General features: G+C 32.0%; 1 protein-coding gene and 1 long non-coding RNA gene across 8 annotated transcripts in view; both read left to right on the top strand.

Moving 5' to 3' along the window:
- LOC143072085 (uncharacterized) overlaps window positions 1-5,402 on the top strand; it is a 130,174-nt gene extending 124,772 nt beyond the window's left edge. For 4 of the 7 annotated variants that reach the window (XR_012977040.1, XR_012977038.1, XR_012977041.1 and 1 more), the window contains 4 exons: window positions 468-629; window positions 2,314-2,476; window positions 3,790-3,947; window positions 4,697-5,402. Coding sequence is in view for 1 of the 7 variants with exons in the window: in XM_076246869.1 (XP_076102984.1) it covers window positions 3,790-3,947; window positions 4,697-4,743 (205 nt within the window). In the remaining 6 variants the exon portion in view is untranslated. Of the gene's footprint in view, window positions 1-467; window positions 630-1,387; window positions 1,706-2,313; window positions 2,477-3,789; window positions 3,948-4,129; window positions 4,145-4,696 lie in introns of those variants that run through there. The other 3 variants (XR_012977039.1, XR_012977043.1, XM_076246869.1) reach the window with 3 other exon arrangements.
- Window positions 5,403-8,189: 2,787 nt separating this feature from the next.
- Window positions 8,190-15,267, top strand: LOC143075720 (uncharacterized). Its single transcript, XR_012978403.1, has 4 exons — window positions 8,190-9,047; window positions 10,904-10,964; window positions 12,604-12,749; window positions 15,240-15,267. It is a non-coding gene; the product is annotated as an uncharacterized LOC143075720 (long non-coding RNA).
- Window positions 15,268-20,350: the final 5,083 nt, after the last annotated feature.

The raw sequence follows: 20,350 nt of genomic DNA on the forward strand, positions 1-20,350 counted from the left end.
ATTTTACATCTAGACTTTTCATTGACAAATTTAACATTACGGTCCGCTCAGTTTTTTACACTCATTAACTCAGCAAAATCTCTTTTACTGCAATAAAAAACGAAAACAAATTTTACAGTATATATGATGAGCAATACACAAAATATGTTGGTATATTTACAAAAAAGTCTTATGTACTGTAGCGTTTTTGTTTCTGTCGTCATACAACAGCTTTCCCCCTTTATCAAAATAAATAAAATATGAAAAGAAACAGCAGATATTTTTATATAATCAGCCATTAAACAAAATATTTCAGTATATTTATAAAAAAAAGTCTTATGTACTGTGTAATATTTTCTGTCGTCATACTGATACAATATAACTTATCAAAATTATAAGATGGTTGTTATAATTATGTTAGATGTGAAAATAATAATAATAATAAAACAGGAGTTAATGGTCTTTAATTTTTGTATTTTTTTTTTCAGTCAACCAGTCCTACACAACAACATTTCAGGAACCGCCGCCATACCAACAAATTGCTGATTCATGTTCCCTATCACCGCCTTATCCGGGAAACAGTGTGTTGGACTCAAATACGCGGAAATTATCTGATACTGATCAACCATCTCCAAGATATCAAAAATAAAGTACATTGGGATTTATATAGCAGTTATTTTTATTTGTTTTTAATTTCTTAGACACGATACTTGTTAATTTGAACTAAGTAATCACAGAACCAAATTTGTCTTAAAAAAAAAACTTTTCGTATTACGCCAAACGTCAAGACATCCAATAAAACACGATTTATGTCCCCCTTTTTGTATACACTTCAGGGGACGATTGTGTTTTCGTAATACTGGTGAAATTCGTGAGTGTTCGTGTTACGTTGATTCACAAATTTCCTCAAGTAATTAAATTAGTAGGCTACTGAACCGATGAATGTAACTGGTTATTTTTTCATGATGTTAGAAAACAAAGAATGCATTCATAATTTGTTTTAAAATATAAAAAAGAAGATGTGTTATGATTGCCAATGAGACAACTATCCACAAAAGACCAAAATGACACAGACATTAACAACTATAGATCACCGTACGGCCTTCAACAATGAGCAAAGCCCATACCGCATAGTCAGCTTTAAAAGGCCCCGATCAGACAATGTAAAATAATTCAAACGAGAAACGGGGGGTGAGTTTCAATAACATAGAACTTCCAATTTGCTTCAAAGATTTACGATCATAAATCTCTTGTTACATTTTTTATATCAGTAGAGGTATTTCTAAATAACCAGCAAGGGTTCTATTCGACTATTACAAATGCAGACTTGCAGACTTTATAAAAATTGAAACTTCATTTGCATGCAAATGACCGGTCGTTTTTGTGTAGGTTTATCAATGGTATACAAATGCTTTCTTTGTCGTTTTAACAAATTGACAAACAAAAATGTTGAACTAAATAATTTGGAAACAAATAATTTTAAACATAATAGCTAAAAGACGAAAGCTCAATCTAAACTAAAATCAATTTATTATAAACAAACATAACAACAATTTGTAAGATCATACACTTCCTTTGTAAATGATGATTTCCGATGTTCTAAGTTTAAGTCGTAGTATTTATTTTCGGAAAGCCATATTTACATTGCTGACCATCGTGAATATTCTAAACATGTTTTTGTTCACATTTTTATCAAGACTTTTGCTAGTTATTATATCTCTTCTAGGTATGTATTTTTTCAGCGTATGCTATTTTTATTATTGTGATAAGATGGAACAGAGACTTATATATACTACTATAATAGAAAAACATTGAATATGGGGTATCTATCCATGTCAAAAAATCAGTATATGCACAACAAAATAAACACAAAAAGCAAAGGAACAACGTTTCAAGTTATTGCTGTTCTTCATTATGAAGTCACAGTGAGGCCTTCAACACGGAACAAAAAACTCTCACCTCACTGTACAAAAGCATGTAGGCTTAACACGGCCCTTAGCACCGGCTTTATCGGAATTCTTTGCAAAATTAATTTGGATAAACTTTGTAAGATGTAAAACCACCAAATCGGACTCGATCAAAAAAAAAGAACAAAATGAAAAGAATATCATAGTTAAAAACAAAGTAGTTCCTACGCACAAGAGTAAATCTTAATAAGTAAACCAAATGTACTTACAATACTATGATTGATTGCAACCGGTTTTCTTATTCATGTATTTTGTAAATTCTGTAATGATACACAAAAAGTCATCTTTGTTAAATTTATTTCATAATTGTTCAAATGATGACAAGTTATTACAAGTACGCTCAAACAATTTTGATATCTTATTGTAGACCGTGTTGATGCCATTGGATATTACTACTATAACAGAGCTTACTACCTGTCCTATCAAAACTACGTACAATATCGTAACTACTTATATTACCGGAATAGATACTATACAAACTACAATTACTACTACAGTTCCAACAGTGGTAGCAACTCTCCGCCGTTGAGGTAAGATTGTATCCCTTTATTATTTTGTCCATGTACAAAACTACCAATTATTCTTACCAATGCTGATGGGTGTGTTTAATGACATTGACTTATGACTATAAAGTCACTTCATTCGGCTTCTATGCAATTGAAATACATAAGAGAGAATGTTTGACCTTTTATTGTAGCTTGCTATGTGGTCTAGGTTTTGATCATTGTTGAAAGCCGTACGGTGACATATAGTTGCTAGAGTCTTAATCATGTGGTATCTGGAAGAGTTGCCTCACAGATAATCATACCCCATATTATCATTTTTATAATAAAGTTCTATACAAGTATTACATGTATTCCATGTAGAATATGCATGTAAAGCTATTACTTATTTGGATCTAAGTCAGTTAAATTTATTTAAAGTCATATGAAACGAGTGACTCGTGAAAAAAAGTTTATCCAATTCTTGAACCAATGCATGTATATATCATAAACTTATTCTTTTGTGTACGAAGTTATCCTTTTTTATGCAAACATATCGTGTTGTTGTCAATTTTTTTTCTCTTTGTCTGTTATGAGATGAAAATATGGCCGCTCATTAATTGTCGAGTTTTGAAGCCATAGTTTGCCGATTATCAGCTTATAGTAAACAAATAACAAATAAGAATGGATATTGAGCACGTGTATAACATGTACTATCAGATAATAGTTTATTTTAGTGACAGGTCATACGTATTGCAATCACCGTCTTTTTACGAGGAGGTTCACACTAAGGTCACTTTGCATACGGAAAATATGTCGGCGAATTGCTTCCTGGAAACAAGCAATTAAATAAAATGTAAACTTTTTCTAATTGTGGACGAATTAAAGAATTATCTTCACAAAAAAGTATATGTACATAAGTTTAATAATGAAAACGATCCATTTTGTTAAAAAAACAACAACATATGCATCTTTTAATTTGAGGGTTTCATATAACTTTAAAGCATGGATTCAACAAACTGGTGCTAACAGAACGATAACTAATATGATGATAGAGCTGTTGTAATTTCATTTTCGTTTATATTTGGAATGCACAATAATTAATTTAGTGTATTTTTTTCAGATGCATAACACAAAAACAATTATCTATCATTGTTGTTAACTACTTTTTTGTTTATTTTGTATTCACTTGGTTCCTTCATTAATGTTTTGCTGTAAACTTAACTACTCTTTTTATTTTTTTGGATTTCATTTTATACTAAGGCTGCACCTAGATATTTTTTGTTTGGATGCTGTTTTTTGTTGTTGCCCGTTTCACGCATATCCTTCCATTCATACTTGATATTCAAATTTATGTTCAGAGACAAGTTCAACGTCGGAGTAACAGGTGGACTTATTGGCGCACTGATTTGTGCTGTTCTTTTTGTTGTTCTTATTGCATGTGTTTGTTACCGTCGAAGACAGAGGACGGCATTACTTGCAAAACGGTCAATCCCCGAAACTAATGCAGCAACAACAGGTAAGTATCCATACTTTTATCCCCCTTTTTTACATGAAAAAGTGCAAATAAGACAGTTTAAAGCTGATATAATGAATAAAACAACGAACACATGAAATCAAAGTCTCAAGAGAAAAAAACTGAAAAAATGCAGACACCAAAAATTACAAGAATATGTATTGAATTACACATTAAATTTACAGGCACAATTCTGTTAGAACAAAGGACACACTTCTCATGAAAAAATCTATAGGAAAAAAGTTAGTATTTCATATGTTGGTTTAATTTTTAGATAGTATTAAGCTCTCCTATACGTATTACTTGATAATTAGACAACGTCTGTTTGATTGTCTGAAGCAAGATTTTGACAGCCGAATGAATAACTAAATTAAATGTTCAAGTTATAAATGTATTTTATTTTATCTGATACCATTAACAAACAAGCACTATAGATATATTAGCTTAAAACGGTTTATATCTTGTGGTAGTAACCGAACCGACCATTCTTCACTGTTCATCATTTATGCCCTTAATTAAACGGAGAAGAACAATCACATTCATTTTAATTTTTCATTTGACACGACGGGGTGCGAACACGAGACTTCCTGCACTCGAGTCGAGCACACTATCACGAGACCATTGATGTAATCGACCCACATTTGAAGTATCGACCTCAAAATCGGAGTCTTATGTTTTTCAGGATAATACTCAAAACAAAAAACCTGATGCATTCAATATTATTTTTATATGTAATGTGTATTATTTTATAGATGATAATACAAACAGTGCGATACGATACGATGCCAATGCTTCGTAAAGTGATGTGCACAACGAAACACTTGCTGCATCAGATCACGTGACCACCGCTGTTGACGGAGAATTCCATAATGAAACAAGTGGGGGGAAATTAGATCACGTGACCACCGCTGCTGACGGAGAATTCCATAATGAAACAAGTGGGGGGAAATTAGATCACGTGACCACCGCTGCTGACGGGCAGTCCCATAATGAACCACGTGATACATCAAATCACGCGACTAACGCTTCTGACGTAGAATTCCACCATGAAACGGCTGATACCTCGGATCAAGAAACAGCAGCTACTGACAAAATGGACCACATTAAACTAAATGATACAACAAATCATGCTGTCACGTCATCTAATGGTGTGGCTTTGAATGAAAGAGACGGTGAACTCGAATAATGCGACTGAGCCAACACCAAAAACAGACGAAACAAAAGAATATTGAAACCAGAAACTACTGTACACAATTTTAATCCAACAAAAATGGATAATGACGATTTGACGTGCACCGCTAGCTTGGTGAACAACAAACAACATCAAAGAAAGAATAAATGGTTCAAGATAATTTTCTTGTCATACTTGTCCTGAACTTTCTTATTATGTACATCGTCAATTAAAGTTCATTTGAAGTTGAATGCATATAATGCTTTATTATAAAATATTGATATGTGTTTTCTGTGTTACTTGTTCTAAATAGATTATATACTAAATATATGGCATAACACTCTGTGCGATCTCTTATACTAGATGTCTGTTGTCCTTTTATTATTTGGTTACAGTCTTATTGCCGGATAACACAATTTTTTTTATATATTAATAAATTCTGACTAGTCCAGATTAGATAAACCGTTCAAGAGCTATGAGTATAATTCCAAAAGAATTTTTAATGATACCAAATGGCAATGTCTGCTTCATATCTACACTTACACAAGAATTTGATAAATATCGACAATTCCCTTAAATACAAAAGGGTAGAAACAGGTGGAGTAAGTTTACAGACTAGGAAAATAGTTGTATGCCAATTACAGTGCCCACGAAGAATATAGTAATTTATAACAATGATTTTAATAATCGAATTATAGAGAATAATGAGTGAAATAAAACAACAGGGAAAATAACATTATAAATGAAAACATCATACTACACTTAACTTTTAAATGATTAAAGACATGTTTTATAGAGTTTTATGTGTAAAAAGTAAGATCACCAAAAACTGAACTCCGAGGAAAATTGAAAAAGGAAAGTCCAAATGACGAAGTCAAAAGCTCAAACACATCAAACGAATGGATAATAACTGTCATATTCCTGACTTGGTACAGGCATTTTCTTATGTTTAAAATGGTGGAGTATAAACCTGGTTTTAAAGCTAGCTAATTTACCTCTCACTTGTATGACAGTCGCATCAAATTCCATTATATTGACAACGATGTGTGAACAAAAATGGTCGATTAATTTACCAACTGAATTAGTGTGCATTTCTTTCTAACACAAACGATGCAAACGGCTAAGCGCGCACATGTTTTGGTCATTTGTTTCTAACATACGTTTGCAAAGTTTACGTAAACTTTGACAAACTTTGCACTCGCTAAAAATTCGTCTACAGTTTGTCGTTCGTCGTTTGCTAGAACAAACGCTACATTTGTTTCTAACTTCACCTTGATTAAACGATGTATTTGGTTTTACGTTTGTAAAAAGTATGTTTACCAACAACATGTGCATGCATTATTGAAAGGAATAAATCAAACAGGTTCTGTAAACTGATTAAACGATGTATTTGTTTCTACTTTTTGTAGCGTTTAGAGTTTACAAAATTTTGGTTAGAAAGAAATGCACTCTAAATGTCTGAAAGACCTTTATGTTAAGTTTGTAAGACAGTGGCCCATGTAAGCACGTTGTGCTTTTATAATTCTCAACCCAAACATTTTTTTATTTGTTTCTTTCAATTTTCTTAAAACACCGGAATACAATTCATGGGTTCATGCATGAATATATCACAGAGAAATAGAAAAAGTGTTTACAAGTTACGAAAGCAGTTTCAGCAACATGGCCTGTCGAAGTGTCAACCTAGGAAAAACGATAAATAGACCAATCACATTCAATTATTTGTTGATATTAACCTAATATGTACCTTGAGTGTTAGATTAGTTTTATTGATATAAAAGAAATTTCTTGGTATTCTTAAACGAAAGATTTAATACACACAGACGATCAAGTATACGTTATGACAAAATTATTTTTTATTTACCTGTGTAGGATATGGCGAAGCTTTTTGCAAAAGTGATGATTTTCTATAATTTGTTTAATATTTCACAGTGGCGTCTAAGCCAACCATCTGAAATCAGAGGATGTATAAGTACCGAAACTGCTGAACAGCTTTATGACAAAAATATCTAAAAACAAAATAGCCAAATTTATCTTAAGTCATCTTTGCATGAAGGAGTTGAAACCTCAGTTTCTTAATTATTCAAAATGTATAAAGGGAAAATTTTAGATAAGTTTGTTAAATCAAGTCAGTATCAAACTACTTAATGAGCTGATAATGCGAAATTTTTCAGTTTACTCATGCATTTTTATGCGTTTGTTTATTCAAAATATGTGAACAATGCGAGCACGTACAAAAACTTATTTGTTTGCGTCAACTACAAACAAAATGTGTTGGTGTATTTGTCAAATTCATAATCAATTACAAAATCATTTTTAATTGCGTCTTTTTAATTATTTTAATCATTTGTATGAATGGTGAACCTTTTAGTCAGTTTTGTTGTATGTTCAATATAAAGGAACTATAACACAACTGGCATACAAGTGAAAGATTTCGTTATCTATAAAAACCAGGCTTAACCAATCATTTTCTTTGAAAAATTTCTGTACCAAGTCAGGAATATGACAGCTGTTTTCTTTTCGTAATATATTCTAAAACCAGACTTAGCCTTATTTTGAACTGGCTCTTACTGTACGTTTTGCTATGTGTGATATTATTTCATTTTATGATAGGTATAGGGGAGAGATGTGTTCTCTCCCCTATACCTATCATAAAATGCTCAAAACATGTTTAAAGATGCCAGCTTTTTGTCTTATCCAAAGTCAGGAACCTCTAGCTTTCGTTAGTCTTATATAATTTTTCATTTTAGTTCATTTGTTAGTTTCGATGTAAAGTATGGCTATTGCGTCCATTTCACTGAACTAATATACTTTGGTGTTTAGTGACCAGCTAAACTCCGCCTCTGGTTGCAGAAATTTCTCGCTGCGTTGAAAACGCGGATGTTTTCTGCTTTTTCTTTGGATTGTTGTCTTTTTGACTCATTTGTCTCTATTCTCTATTCTATAAAAATTAATTTATATTTATTTAATTCATCTGATTTTTTTTCTATCAGCACTGACTAAGGAGACGTGAAAGTTCTTAAATTTATCCTTTTCAATTTTGTATATAATGTATAGGTTGTGGATAAGGCGACATGCCGTTGACCGATGTTTAAATCTTGGAAACGATCAGAAATGTAAAACAAATAAGGTAGCAAACAAAAACTTAAGGAATAACATGTACCTTAAAAGAAGCGAATTTGGATTCGTCGACAGGGTAAGGGGCTCTAGCTTTGTATGTATCTTCAATATCGAGGAAAAGATCAAGACATGAACAATGATAATATCACGAAGTACGTATTCATGTACCCTTTTTTAAATACAGATGAACACAAAAAAAATAGCTTTCAAGTAGCGGGCAGTTAACCTCGTGTATCGTACAAAATTTCAAGCTGTGTATCTATGATGGATTTCTTAATCCCTTCATTTACTAATTATTATTTCCGGGGAAAACAACAATTCAGATGAGCAAATATAACACTTATAAGCTAATTTAAACAAAAATGGTATAGGTGGACAGGATCTGCTAACTCTTCGAAACATCTGAAATCACCCCAAGGTTTTTGTTGGATTCATGTTTCTGAGTAAAATGAAAAGAATTCAATAAAATTAAATGGCATCATGATGTAATTCTATTTGAACACCAGTATTTTTTTTACAGAATTACAAGTTAAAACATGGAGAGATAACTAAAATCTAGTGTAAATCTTATTGTTAACGGGTACCTAAGTATGTACTTCGTAATATGATTTTTATGAATAATTATCTTGCCTAGTCATATGTTTAAATCAATGGTTCTGCATTGTTTAAAAACTTACATTCAATTAACCGTAAAACGATATAATGATAGCATTTAAAATATTGATCATACGTCTCTTTCGGTTTGAAGAATGTTTCTAGTATGAAGTGCGTTTTAGATAAAATATTTACAATCTTGATACTGTTACTGTTGTTGGGTGAGTACACATTAAGATATTCTAAAAAAAAAAGTCAAATTTGGATTTTCCGGGTCAATGAAACTCGTATGAAAAAAGTTCAGTTTCCTGATTTATATATTTGCTTTGTTAACTATGCATTATAAGCATACGATATTTAATACATTGGTGTCGTGCTGTTGTACATATTTTCATATTGTGTTCTGTCAGTCCCATTTTACATATGTGCAAAAATATAAAAGCGGAATAAAAACTGATAAGTAATTTCCCTATACAAAACATTACTAGGCGACGTATGATTGCCAATAAGCCAACAATACACCTGACATATATACATTAATATAATTATCATAGAGAGATTTTACGGATAATTAATTCAACGAAATAGCACGACACAGATTCGTAAATCTTTAAAAAATAGACTTTAATAGACTTGAAATTTAAATCTAAGGTCTGCAGAATAAATGTTATCTTGCACTTAGAATATGGGGAAATCTATTTGTAGTGGTAATTGTTTCTTATACATATACACGATTTTAAGAAAATATGCAGTACTTTTAGTGACTTATTGGTAACAAAAAACAAAAGATTTTCACATCAAATTTTGCCCATGTAAAATACAAACAAATCTCCCTGTAACGACTAGGAACGGAAAGGGTAAGTGAAGAAGCCCTTGTCTTTCCTCTTTTTCTAATGCAATATATACGCTTAATAGAGGCAACAGTAGTATAACGCTGTTCGAAAGTCATAAATCAATGAAGAGAAAACAAATCCAGGTTACAAACTAAAACCAACTGACTTGTAACAGGACATTTAAGAATACACGGTGGGTTACACTTGGATTTGTGGCTAGCCAAACCTCTCTCTTTTAAGGCGATTTTAAATATAAAACTAAAATGACAACATTAAATGACAGTACTACAGTACAAATAAATGCAAGAACATTCAGGACAGAGAAATACACAAATAAACAATACAATAATACACTTCGACATGCTAATAGTTATCATAGGTACCAAGCTTATAATTTAATACGCCAGACAGGCGTGTCATCTACATAATACTCATCAGTGACGCTCAGTTAAAAAAAGTCAGAAAGCCAAACAAGTATAAAGTTAAAGAGCATTGATGACCCAAAATTCCTAAAAGCTGTGCCAAATATGGCCAAGGTTATCTATGCCTGGGATAAGAAAATCAGTAGGATATAGAATAATTCATATTTTTCGAAACAGTAAATTTATAAAATAAAATGACCATATAATTGATAATCATGTCCACATCGAAGTGCTGTCTAACCACAGAATAAATACGAACACGTAAAACAATATAGGGCAGCATGTATAAAAAAACAGCACAACAGAACCACGAACAATACTCCTCGATAAGTTCACATCATAGTTAGGGACGACATCAAACGATCAATGTAAAAGGTGCTACTACAACTGTGATTTTTTTATCTTTGATTCTGATGTATGACCACTACTTTTACGTTATCTTTTTGTATGGTGCATACGTCTTCTATATTCTTCTTGCTAGCTTGTCTGGTTTCAAATTATATTTCTTATTCAAGAATAGTATTTCTGTCCGTGTATTTTCAGTTCTGTTTTCGCAGCCTCTTGTAGGCTTTCGGTATTCTTTCTTATTTTCCGGCTATTTGTTATGTTAACCCATGAAAGGATGTGTCCTCCTTATGTCTTGTTGTTGGTAATCTCTTGTATTTTTGTATTTTGTATAAGTCCTTAAATAGGTTGCCAGACATATTCAGAGTTTCTATTTCCTAGTATGAGGTTTTTAAAGCTTGTTTTGCGTCTCAATTAGGTAAACATTTCTATTTGCTTTTGACATAAAATGTTTGATTCATTAACTTCTGTTTTCAGTGACTAAAGGAGGAACCGACGACCACGATGACTACGGAGGATATTACGATGATGATGGAACGTATACTGTTTATTTTTGTGATAATTCTGCATAAGTTACACTTTCAAAACCCTTATGATAATACGTATACTAGTATTATTAATTTTGACCCTTCCTCGCAAGTTACACTTTCAAAACCCTTATTATAATATAATACGTATACCAGTATTAATAGGTCTGACACTTCCTTGCAAGTTACACTTTTAAAACACTCATTATAATACCTATACTTATTAAATCCGACCCTTCCTCGTAAGTTAACCTTTAAAAAAAACCTCTTTTTAACATGTATAAATACGTACGTTTTATTTTGACCCTGACTTGTAGTTAAACTTTTAAAACACTCATCATATTATGTATAGTTATTATTGATACACTGCCTCGTAAGAGTAAGACTTTTAAGACCATAATTGTGATACGTATATTAATACTTATGATTGTGACCCGTCCTCGTAAGTAAAACACGAGAACACTCATTATTAGATCAAACGGCTATCTTATTGTCTTGAGATGTAAGACCGTAGAAAATAGAGAGTTAATAGTTATCAAAGGTACCGGGATTATAATTTAGTACGCCAGACGCACGTTTCGTCTACATAAGACTCATCAGTGACACTGATATCAAAACAATTATAAAGCCAAACAGTACAAAGTTGAAGAGCATTGAGGTTTCAAAATTCCCAAAAGTTGGGCCAAATACGGCTAAGGTAATCTATGTCTGGGATTAGAAAATCCTTAGTTTTTAGAAAAATTCAAATTTTTGTAAACAGAAAATTTATAAAAATGACCACGTAATTGATATTCATGTCAACACTGAAGCGCTGACAAATGGGCTAGTGATACCCTCGGGGACGAAACGTCCACCAGCAGTGGCATCGACCGAGTGGTAAAACACAGGCAAATTCTATCGGACACTAATAAATGATTAAAAAAAATATTTGTTTTCTAAAATAGACACGGATGGACGAATTCACACTAAAACTAAGTTAAGAATATCATTTTTTTTTAATTTCCAGCTGTCACCTTTCCATTTCTAAGGCGAAACAAATCTTCGTCCCTATCGTAAAGCGTTTACGTATGTATAGATACTTTAGTAAATGCATATTCGTATTATGTTGACGCTTTTAATATGATGTTTTTTTTTCTTACGCAACATGTTTTGACGCAAATATTTTGGAAAGAACAAATGAAACCGATTCTATACAAGTTTTGTGGTCCCAAAAATTTATTGGTATCGGATAAAATGTATCTGTGTTTCAACTCTCTATTTATTATGGTCTCACATCTGATGACATACGTATAGTCATCTGGGCGCGTATACATAAAGCTGAGCTACTCAGGGTAAAATTTCTTATGAATAGACGGGATTTCCTTCTATAAATTAGTACTACTATTGGATACCTTAACATAAGTGGTTTTATGCATATCAGCCCTGAAATAGCTGCTAACGTAATTAGTTCAAAATATACATGTATGACAGTAAACTATGTACTAAGATATTTGATTCAACGCAAGGATTAACAGATTTTTTTAGAGCATGGTTAATGTATTTTAATGAAAAATTGAAATTTATTGACATTTTAGGAAAAAAATGGTGATTTTTGACATATTTGTATAATTACTTGTGCTAAATTTGGTCTTTTACGTTTTCTTTTGACAGTGAATTCGCTGCAATAATTGCAGGAGTTACTGGTGGTATCTGTATATTGATACCATTCGCTATCGTCTGTTGGTATCACAAATGCGCAAAACGACCAGGACGCGTGGTTAATCCAACAGCAGTGCCTACTGTAACACAAACTCAGTGTAAGTTTAACATCACCATTGTAGAACTAAATAATAGAAATGACTATTGAAAAGGACACCTTTACCGAGTTTGTCCTTTCTTTAAAAACAAGTACTATTTAATAGAACGTTCCATTTGTCATTTTCCTAGGGGTTTTACTCTAAGAATGCATTTCACATACCAGAAACGTTGTTCATTTTGAAAATTTAACTCGATAGATTCTACATGTTACAAAACACAACCGATATTTGCTAACAAAGTCAGTTCTGGCCTATATTATGCTACAGGAATACGATACAAGCGGCACATATCTGTCGGTTAACCTGTTATGACTCATTGGCATTTTTTTTACAGCATCGATCCTTTGAAGCACACGACTTCATCCGGTTATTATTTGGTGTATGTCTTTAAATCAAAGTTTTCCCTTTGTGGAATGTTATATGTAAACTTGGAGGTGGGAATGGGTATCTTGAATTATTTGTGTTTTGTTCGTCCTACATCTTTTACCTGACCACACCATCTCCACTATTGGTGTTTTGTTTTCCTTTTGATAGTTGATAAAATTGAGAATGGAAATGGGGAATATGTCAAAGATACAACAATCCGAACAAAGAACAGATAACATCCGAAGACCATCAATGGGTCTTTAATGCAGCGAGAAAATCTGGCACCTAGAGGTTTGGTCTCAGCTGACCCCTAAATAAAAATTTGTATTAGTTCAGTAAATGTGGACGTCATACTAAACTCAAAAACATATAAATGTGACTGTGAAATTTCCAGAGCCGCCAGGCGAGCGAAATGTGGTCACAGGAGTCGTATTTTTCGCAATTACCCCTCCATAACTTGATAGATCTGTTTAAGTACATCGAATAGATTGTGATTGAAACTTTCTGTACAGGATAAGGATTTTTTTTACTAATAAGCTTTTAAATTAATCCGTTTACATTTGTATGCATATTTTGAGGATAAGAAGAGAGTACCCAAGTACCGCGGAACTTATAACAGATGTACATTAGCGCATCAGCGTTGTCTCTATGTGACGTCATAACCGAATAATTTTGTCGGTAAAAGACTCGCGAGGGTTAAAAAGGAATATCAAAAATGGCAAATACCACGGCATAAAGGGGAATTTGAGGCATATATCCACCGAAAGTGGTGAAAAATGTGTAATTTCGTTTGAAACGAAGAAAAAGGGTGAGAATATGCAAAAAATACAATAGTTACCAACCAATCAAAATCCGGCATTCTCATTTAAGGTGTAATAATGGTATTAAGCTTCACGTTAAAGGTATAGATATCAAGATCCAGAAAAAGGCAGCGTTCATTGTTAGTATTAGCTTTATTCAAAGTCAGTCCTGACTGATAAATCTCTTTAATGTGCATACTGAAGTCATCATTTTTGAACGCCAATATATCATCCAAATAGCTAAAAGATTTATTGAACTTTTGAATCAGATATTGTTTCGATGGTTATTTTTTGGTCATGAATTGTAACTGATTATAATACAGAAATAGGTCTACAATGAGTGGTGCACTGTTAGTTCCCTTGCGAATTCCGATGACTTAACGATATACAGAATCTCCAAAAGAACAAAAATGTTATCTAGTAAAAATGCATGGACAGTTAAAGTATCAACGCAGGTCCAATCGACATTGTTATTTTGTTTGTTGTTACAAAAAATGACCTAAAAGAGTTTGAACATATACATTTGCATTTTGACTTTTAAATGCCTTTTTAAGGTGGTGTGTGATTTTTTTCCTGAATAAGATTAGGAGACAAAGTGGTATATATAGGGTAGAAAAATCAAAACTTTGAACAGATTCGAAACCAGCAATATAAGCATGCAAGTTATCAAGTACTTGTGAGGAGTTTTGTGCAGCTTCGGAAGCCAGTACATAGTTGGAACTTTCATTGTATTTCTTTCTGCTTGTGGAAAGGTAACTAAAAGTTTATGTTTGTTAAAGATGTCATTATCCGAAAATGGAGTCAGTTGGACTGCTGGTGAATTCGTGATTTTCTTATGCAGAACCTGAATGTAAGATTTAGGTCAACTATTTTATTATGGTATTATTATAACCTTAACAGCCGGGAGTTCTTTTAGCTTATGCTTGATACGAGAAATAGGGCTATTATGGTTGGAGTAAAATGTTTTTAAAATTTTGTATACGTATATCAATTATGTTCATTACTGAATTACAAAAAGAATCTGAGGACTTCTTGTCAGCTTTTTTCTCGTTTTATCCGCAACAGTAAGTACGGAATGAGTCGTGGATGATGTTATGACACTTATTCTTATTAATAATTCACAGGGGTCAATATTAAGGTCCTGTACCAGTCAGGAATATGACAGTTGTTATCCATTCGTTTGATGTGTTTTATCATTTGATTTGGGACTTTCCGTTTTGAATTTTCCTCGGAGTTCAGTATTTTTGTGATTTTACTTTTTACTGAGAAATGATTTCAACTCTCGGTCACACACTATTTTCATTATGCCTATCTTCTTTTCCAGTTGGTGGAACCTATGGTAATAACTTTTCTAAACTAAACGCGCGTCTGGCGTATAAAATTATAATCCTGGTACTTTTGATACTATTCATACAACATTCCCACACAGCTTGGAACTCAGTTTACATATGGTCAACAGCAACAGTCTCAGCCTAATCCCTATCAGCAACAGTCTCAGCCCGATCAGTATGCACAACCACCAGCATTTACTTACCAGCATTAGACGTTGGATCTTGCGCTCACGTGATAGAGATGTAACATGATAAAAAAAAACAAGACAAGGTCACCTTCAAAAATAAACACTACTGAAATAAATTATGTTTATTGACTTCAATGAATCACATACTTCGTTAAATATTATGTCAACTGAGTCTATCAATTTCAAAGTTGAACATGCCATTGTCAAAGAACGGAACAAGTAAACAATACCGTTCTTCATCATCATTGAACAGTCGAGTTTCATCAAACATTACACTCTAGGCGTTAAACAACCAATAATCAATTAATCAAACTATACGTGTCAATAATATCAGCTATGCGCTTGTATATTCTAGATATTTGTTTCAATTCGAGCACGTACATAAACTTTTTTGTTAGTGTCAACTGCAAAAAAATGTGTTTCTGTATTTGTCAAAGAATATCTACTACAAAAACAGTTTTGTTTGCGTCTCTTTTTTTTATATCATTTGTATGATTTTTTGATATTTTTGTCAATTGTGGTGTATGTTTGTCATGTATGTTTGCACAATTTTGGATGCTGGATTCCAAATATTGTCACACTATTGTTTTGATGCTTACTCAGCTTTGTCAAAATAATAAAAATTGTCATCTATCAGAAAAATTTTTAGATTCAGAGGGGCAGCCGACAAGGGGATCCCCTGTCACCTTATATATTTTTACTGTGTGCAGAAATACTTTGTATACTTATACGAAATAATGACAAAGTTAAAGGAATCACTATAGATGACTCAGAGTATCTCATTTCACATTTCTCTAATAAATATTTGATGCATCTCTCCGTACTCTAGATAAATATGCAGATTGTTCAGGTCTTAATATATTTTAAGACAAGACCAAGGATGTTTGGATTGGAAAGAAAAGTTTAGCCAAGAAACTATGTGTGTTAAGTGGGGTTTGGAGTGAGGTTCCAGCATATTTACACTTTTTGGGATAAAATTGTCAGTGGATATTAGTGAAATTGAAAATTTAAACTATAACCCAAAGATGAAAGATATCGAAAATATCATAAAAACTTGGACTAACCAAATACTCTCTCACCAATTGGAAAAATAACAGTGATAAAAACACTAATAATATCAAAATTAAACCATCTATTCCTGTTCATACCAAAGCAAATAAAGTCAATAGAGACATATGCATTATCAAAATCACACTGGTTAGGAGAACTAAATGTTGAAAACTACATAAAAGGTCTAAAATTAACCTGGATACGAAGAATTAATAGAAATATTTCAAAAATAGTGAAACTATTCCTCTTTTCAGAAAATGTCAATTTTTGGGATTTTCTTGGTCCCTTTAAAAAGCTAAATAATCCATTTTGGAAAGAACTATTTGATGCTTGGAAAGTTCTTCAAAATGTTCATAATAACTCTCAAATTAACACATGCCCTATATGGAAGAATGATGGAATAAAGATTGGTAATTATTCAGTTTTATATATAGATTGGACAAAAAAAGGGGTTTGGCTGATCAATGACTTGTTAGAGGAAGGTGGAAATTTTATGACTTTTGATCACTTTATTAATATATATAATATCAAAACTAATTTTCTCACATATCAAGGTCTAATTTCTGCAATAAAAAAGTATTAAAAGAATATAAAATATGTCCAAAATGACTTAGAGAGAGAAAACGGTCCAATTTTGCCCTCAGTGTTAAAGGTTTTTTGTTATTAATTATATACTGAATTCACATTTTATACATTGTCCAGAATTCATACTTTCCTCGAAGGGAACCATCAGTATTCATTACAGCCATGCTGTTTACTATTACTGTTCTGGACCAATTCGTCTCTTAAATGTTTTGGCATTATTTAGGGTTCAAACGCTAAGACTTGGGTATAAAATGGTTTAAATGATACAGTTTAAAAGCTCTACTTAATTTCCCCACTTTATTTAACGTTTGTATTGTTGTACAACTAACTGTCATACTATTAGAATATCTATTGTGTATTTTGGTATGAAATAAATATGATAAGTTAGGTATTATTTCTTTAGGACTTCACTTCCTAGAATGCTGGCTTATACTTGTCCAAATCATTATCCGGTCAAGTATTAGCTTTGTCCTCCCAGAGAATTGTCCGTTATGTCGGTTGTTGTAGACACTTGTCCCCTAGTGTGACAAGGTGTCCAGGGCAGAACTGGTCTTCATAGTTTATGTAAAGAACCTGGGTTAATTTGGTTATTTCGTGGCTGTGCTAGCATTAAGTAAACAGATATCCGGAAAACGTTACTTTTACTTGAATGTTATATCAGTCCGTTTATATTTTGGTTCGACTTCATGAACAATATCTGATTGTTATCGTGATTAGAACCTTTTTTGTATAAAAATATGAAATAAATAATTTATCTAACATAATTATATTCAAATATTAATAATTTACTTATAGGTAAATTTCCGGAAAAGTAATAAATACAATTTCTGGAAACATATACTTTAAGTTTCCAGAAACGTAGTATTGGAACTTTGAAAAATTAGCGGAAATGCAATACGCCCGATTTACTATATAAAATAATTTTTGATCATCAGGAAAATGAATAAAATGTTCATCATCTAATAGTATATCATGATATAAATTTTGTCTGATATTTTCGATTATATTGCAAAAGAGAATAAAATGAAATTCATCTGCGATGACTTTGCAGGTTTTACCGTCTTTGTTTCGAGGAATTTTAATGTAACGACCATTTTCTATTTAAAGACCATGGTCTCTTATACGAAATTAAGTAAAACTATTCCTGATAGAAAAATCATTAAACAATAAGTAAAATATTGCTTCAAGTGAAGGTTTAAAGTTTTTATACAGAAAAAGTTTCCTACTTTCGTAATTTCTTTCTATTTTACTTTTATATAAATCTTTATAATATTCATTTATTTCATTTTTACAGTCTAATTATAATATAATAATTGATCTCTGATTTCGTTATACTACAGCTAATATGTAGTATAACAAAACCAGAGATCAATATTTTAATTAGATTGTTCATTTTTAATTTCTGATTTTAAATGGCTTACATCTGTAATACTCTTACAATTGGCCGCTTTATCTTGGAGGTTTTGTCTGAAAGACATTTTTAGCATATGTATACCAAGAATATATACCTTGTAAATCAAGGTATTTTGAAAGTTCAAAGGCCTCTTTCAATAATGGGTTTCAATTATCAATATTTTAATTAGTTTAGCAAGGTATAAAATAAATTAAAGATTGTTGTTCTATCTTCTTTTGATTCGAGCGTATCTTTTGTAGACGAAACGCGCGTCTGGCGTAAATACACAATTTCAATCCTGGTATCTATGATGAGTTTATTATATTTACAAAAGCTTTAAATGTGTACTCTCAACAATAAGGATTTTTATAACGTATTATGAAATACATGATCTAAAACACTAATGGGGATTTATAAATGACAACCGCTATGCGAATGGTATGTTTTGCTGTATTCGTAATACGAAATAATACCACTAAACCAACAACTAACAAAACAAAAGTATAGCATCATTATTAATTCTAATGCAACAACGTTTGTTACGTTCATTTTGATTGGATAACGTCACTAATTTTCATGGCATCAATTGACAATTGATGCTATGGAACGTACACGCAAGCGCAGACGATATATAACAGATTTTAAATACATGTTTGAACGTTGTTTTCTGTCAGTTTCATTTAAATGGAGATTACAATGTTGTATTTTAAGCTCCGACGGCATCAATTGTTGATTTGATGGTCGTAAATACCCGTTTACTGTCTCCGCTAACTAAATTTAAAAAATGATAAGTTAATGAAAATTACAAACTTGAATGTCATACGTCGTCAACCAACAGAACGAATGGAAAACAGCTGTCATAGTCCTGACTTGGTACAGACATTTTTCTACGTAAACGGTGGGTTAAGCCTGATTTTTTATAGATAGCTAAACCTGCCACTTGCATGAGAATTGTTTCATAATTGCTTTACACACATATATATATATATATAAACAAGTCTAAATTGAAAACTACGTTCAAAATTATTATTCCGTTGGATAAAAACCGCAATTTTTATACGTGTGCATGTAAAACAAATTTCGTTGTAGAAGGGTCTAAAAAGCACAAACAACATTTTCCAAAAGACCAAAAAAATGAAAAAGTATATTTAAACAAAACGCATATGACTAACAGGTTGAACAACTGATGTTCTTTAACCCTGCTGACGGCCATTGGCGATTGCCAAATAAAATTGATCACGAGATGTAACAAAATGGATCTTAATATAAATTTAATACTAAACAGATAACAATAAACTTGTGGCCCAGATGTTATGCCACAAACATAAGGTGTCAATATTTTTTTTTTTGTACACCAGATCTAGATTTCGACAATATATGTCTCTTCAGTGATGTTAAGGATCGAAACGGTATTTGGAAGGCCATATAATTTACCCTCAATTTAAGATAGACTCTTGAATTTTACGAGTCAATATAGGATGAACGGATCATATAAACCGGAGAAAAATATGATACAAGCCCGAACAAAAAATATATAAACAAGTCTAAATTGAAAACTACGTTCAAACCTATTATTGCGTTGGATAAAAACCGCAATTTTTATACGTGTGCATGTAAAACAAATTTCGTTGCAGAAGGGTCTAAAAACAGCACAAACAACATTTTTCAAAAGACCAAAAAAAGTGAAAAAGTATATTTAAACAAAACGCATATGACTAACAGGTTGAACAACTGATGTTCTTTAACCCTGCTGACGGCCATTGGCGATTGCCAAATAAAATTGATCACGAGATGTAACAAAATGGATCTTAATATAAATTTAATACTAAACAGATAACAATAAACTTGTGGCCCAGATATTATGCCACAAACATAAGGTGTCAATATC

Source organism: Mytilus galloprovincialis, chromosome 1 (assembly GCF_965363235.1).
Source record: "Mytilus galloprovincialis chromosome 1, xbMytGall1.hap1.1, whole genome shotgun sequence".
NCBI lineage: Eukaryota > Metazoa > Mollusca > Bivalvia > Mytilida > Mytilidae > Mytilus > Mytilus galloprovincialis.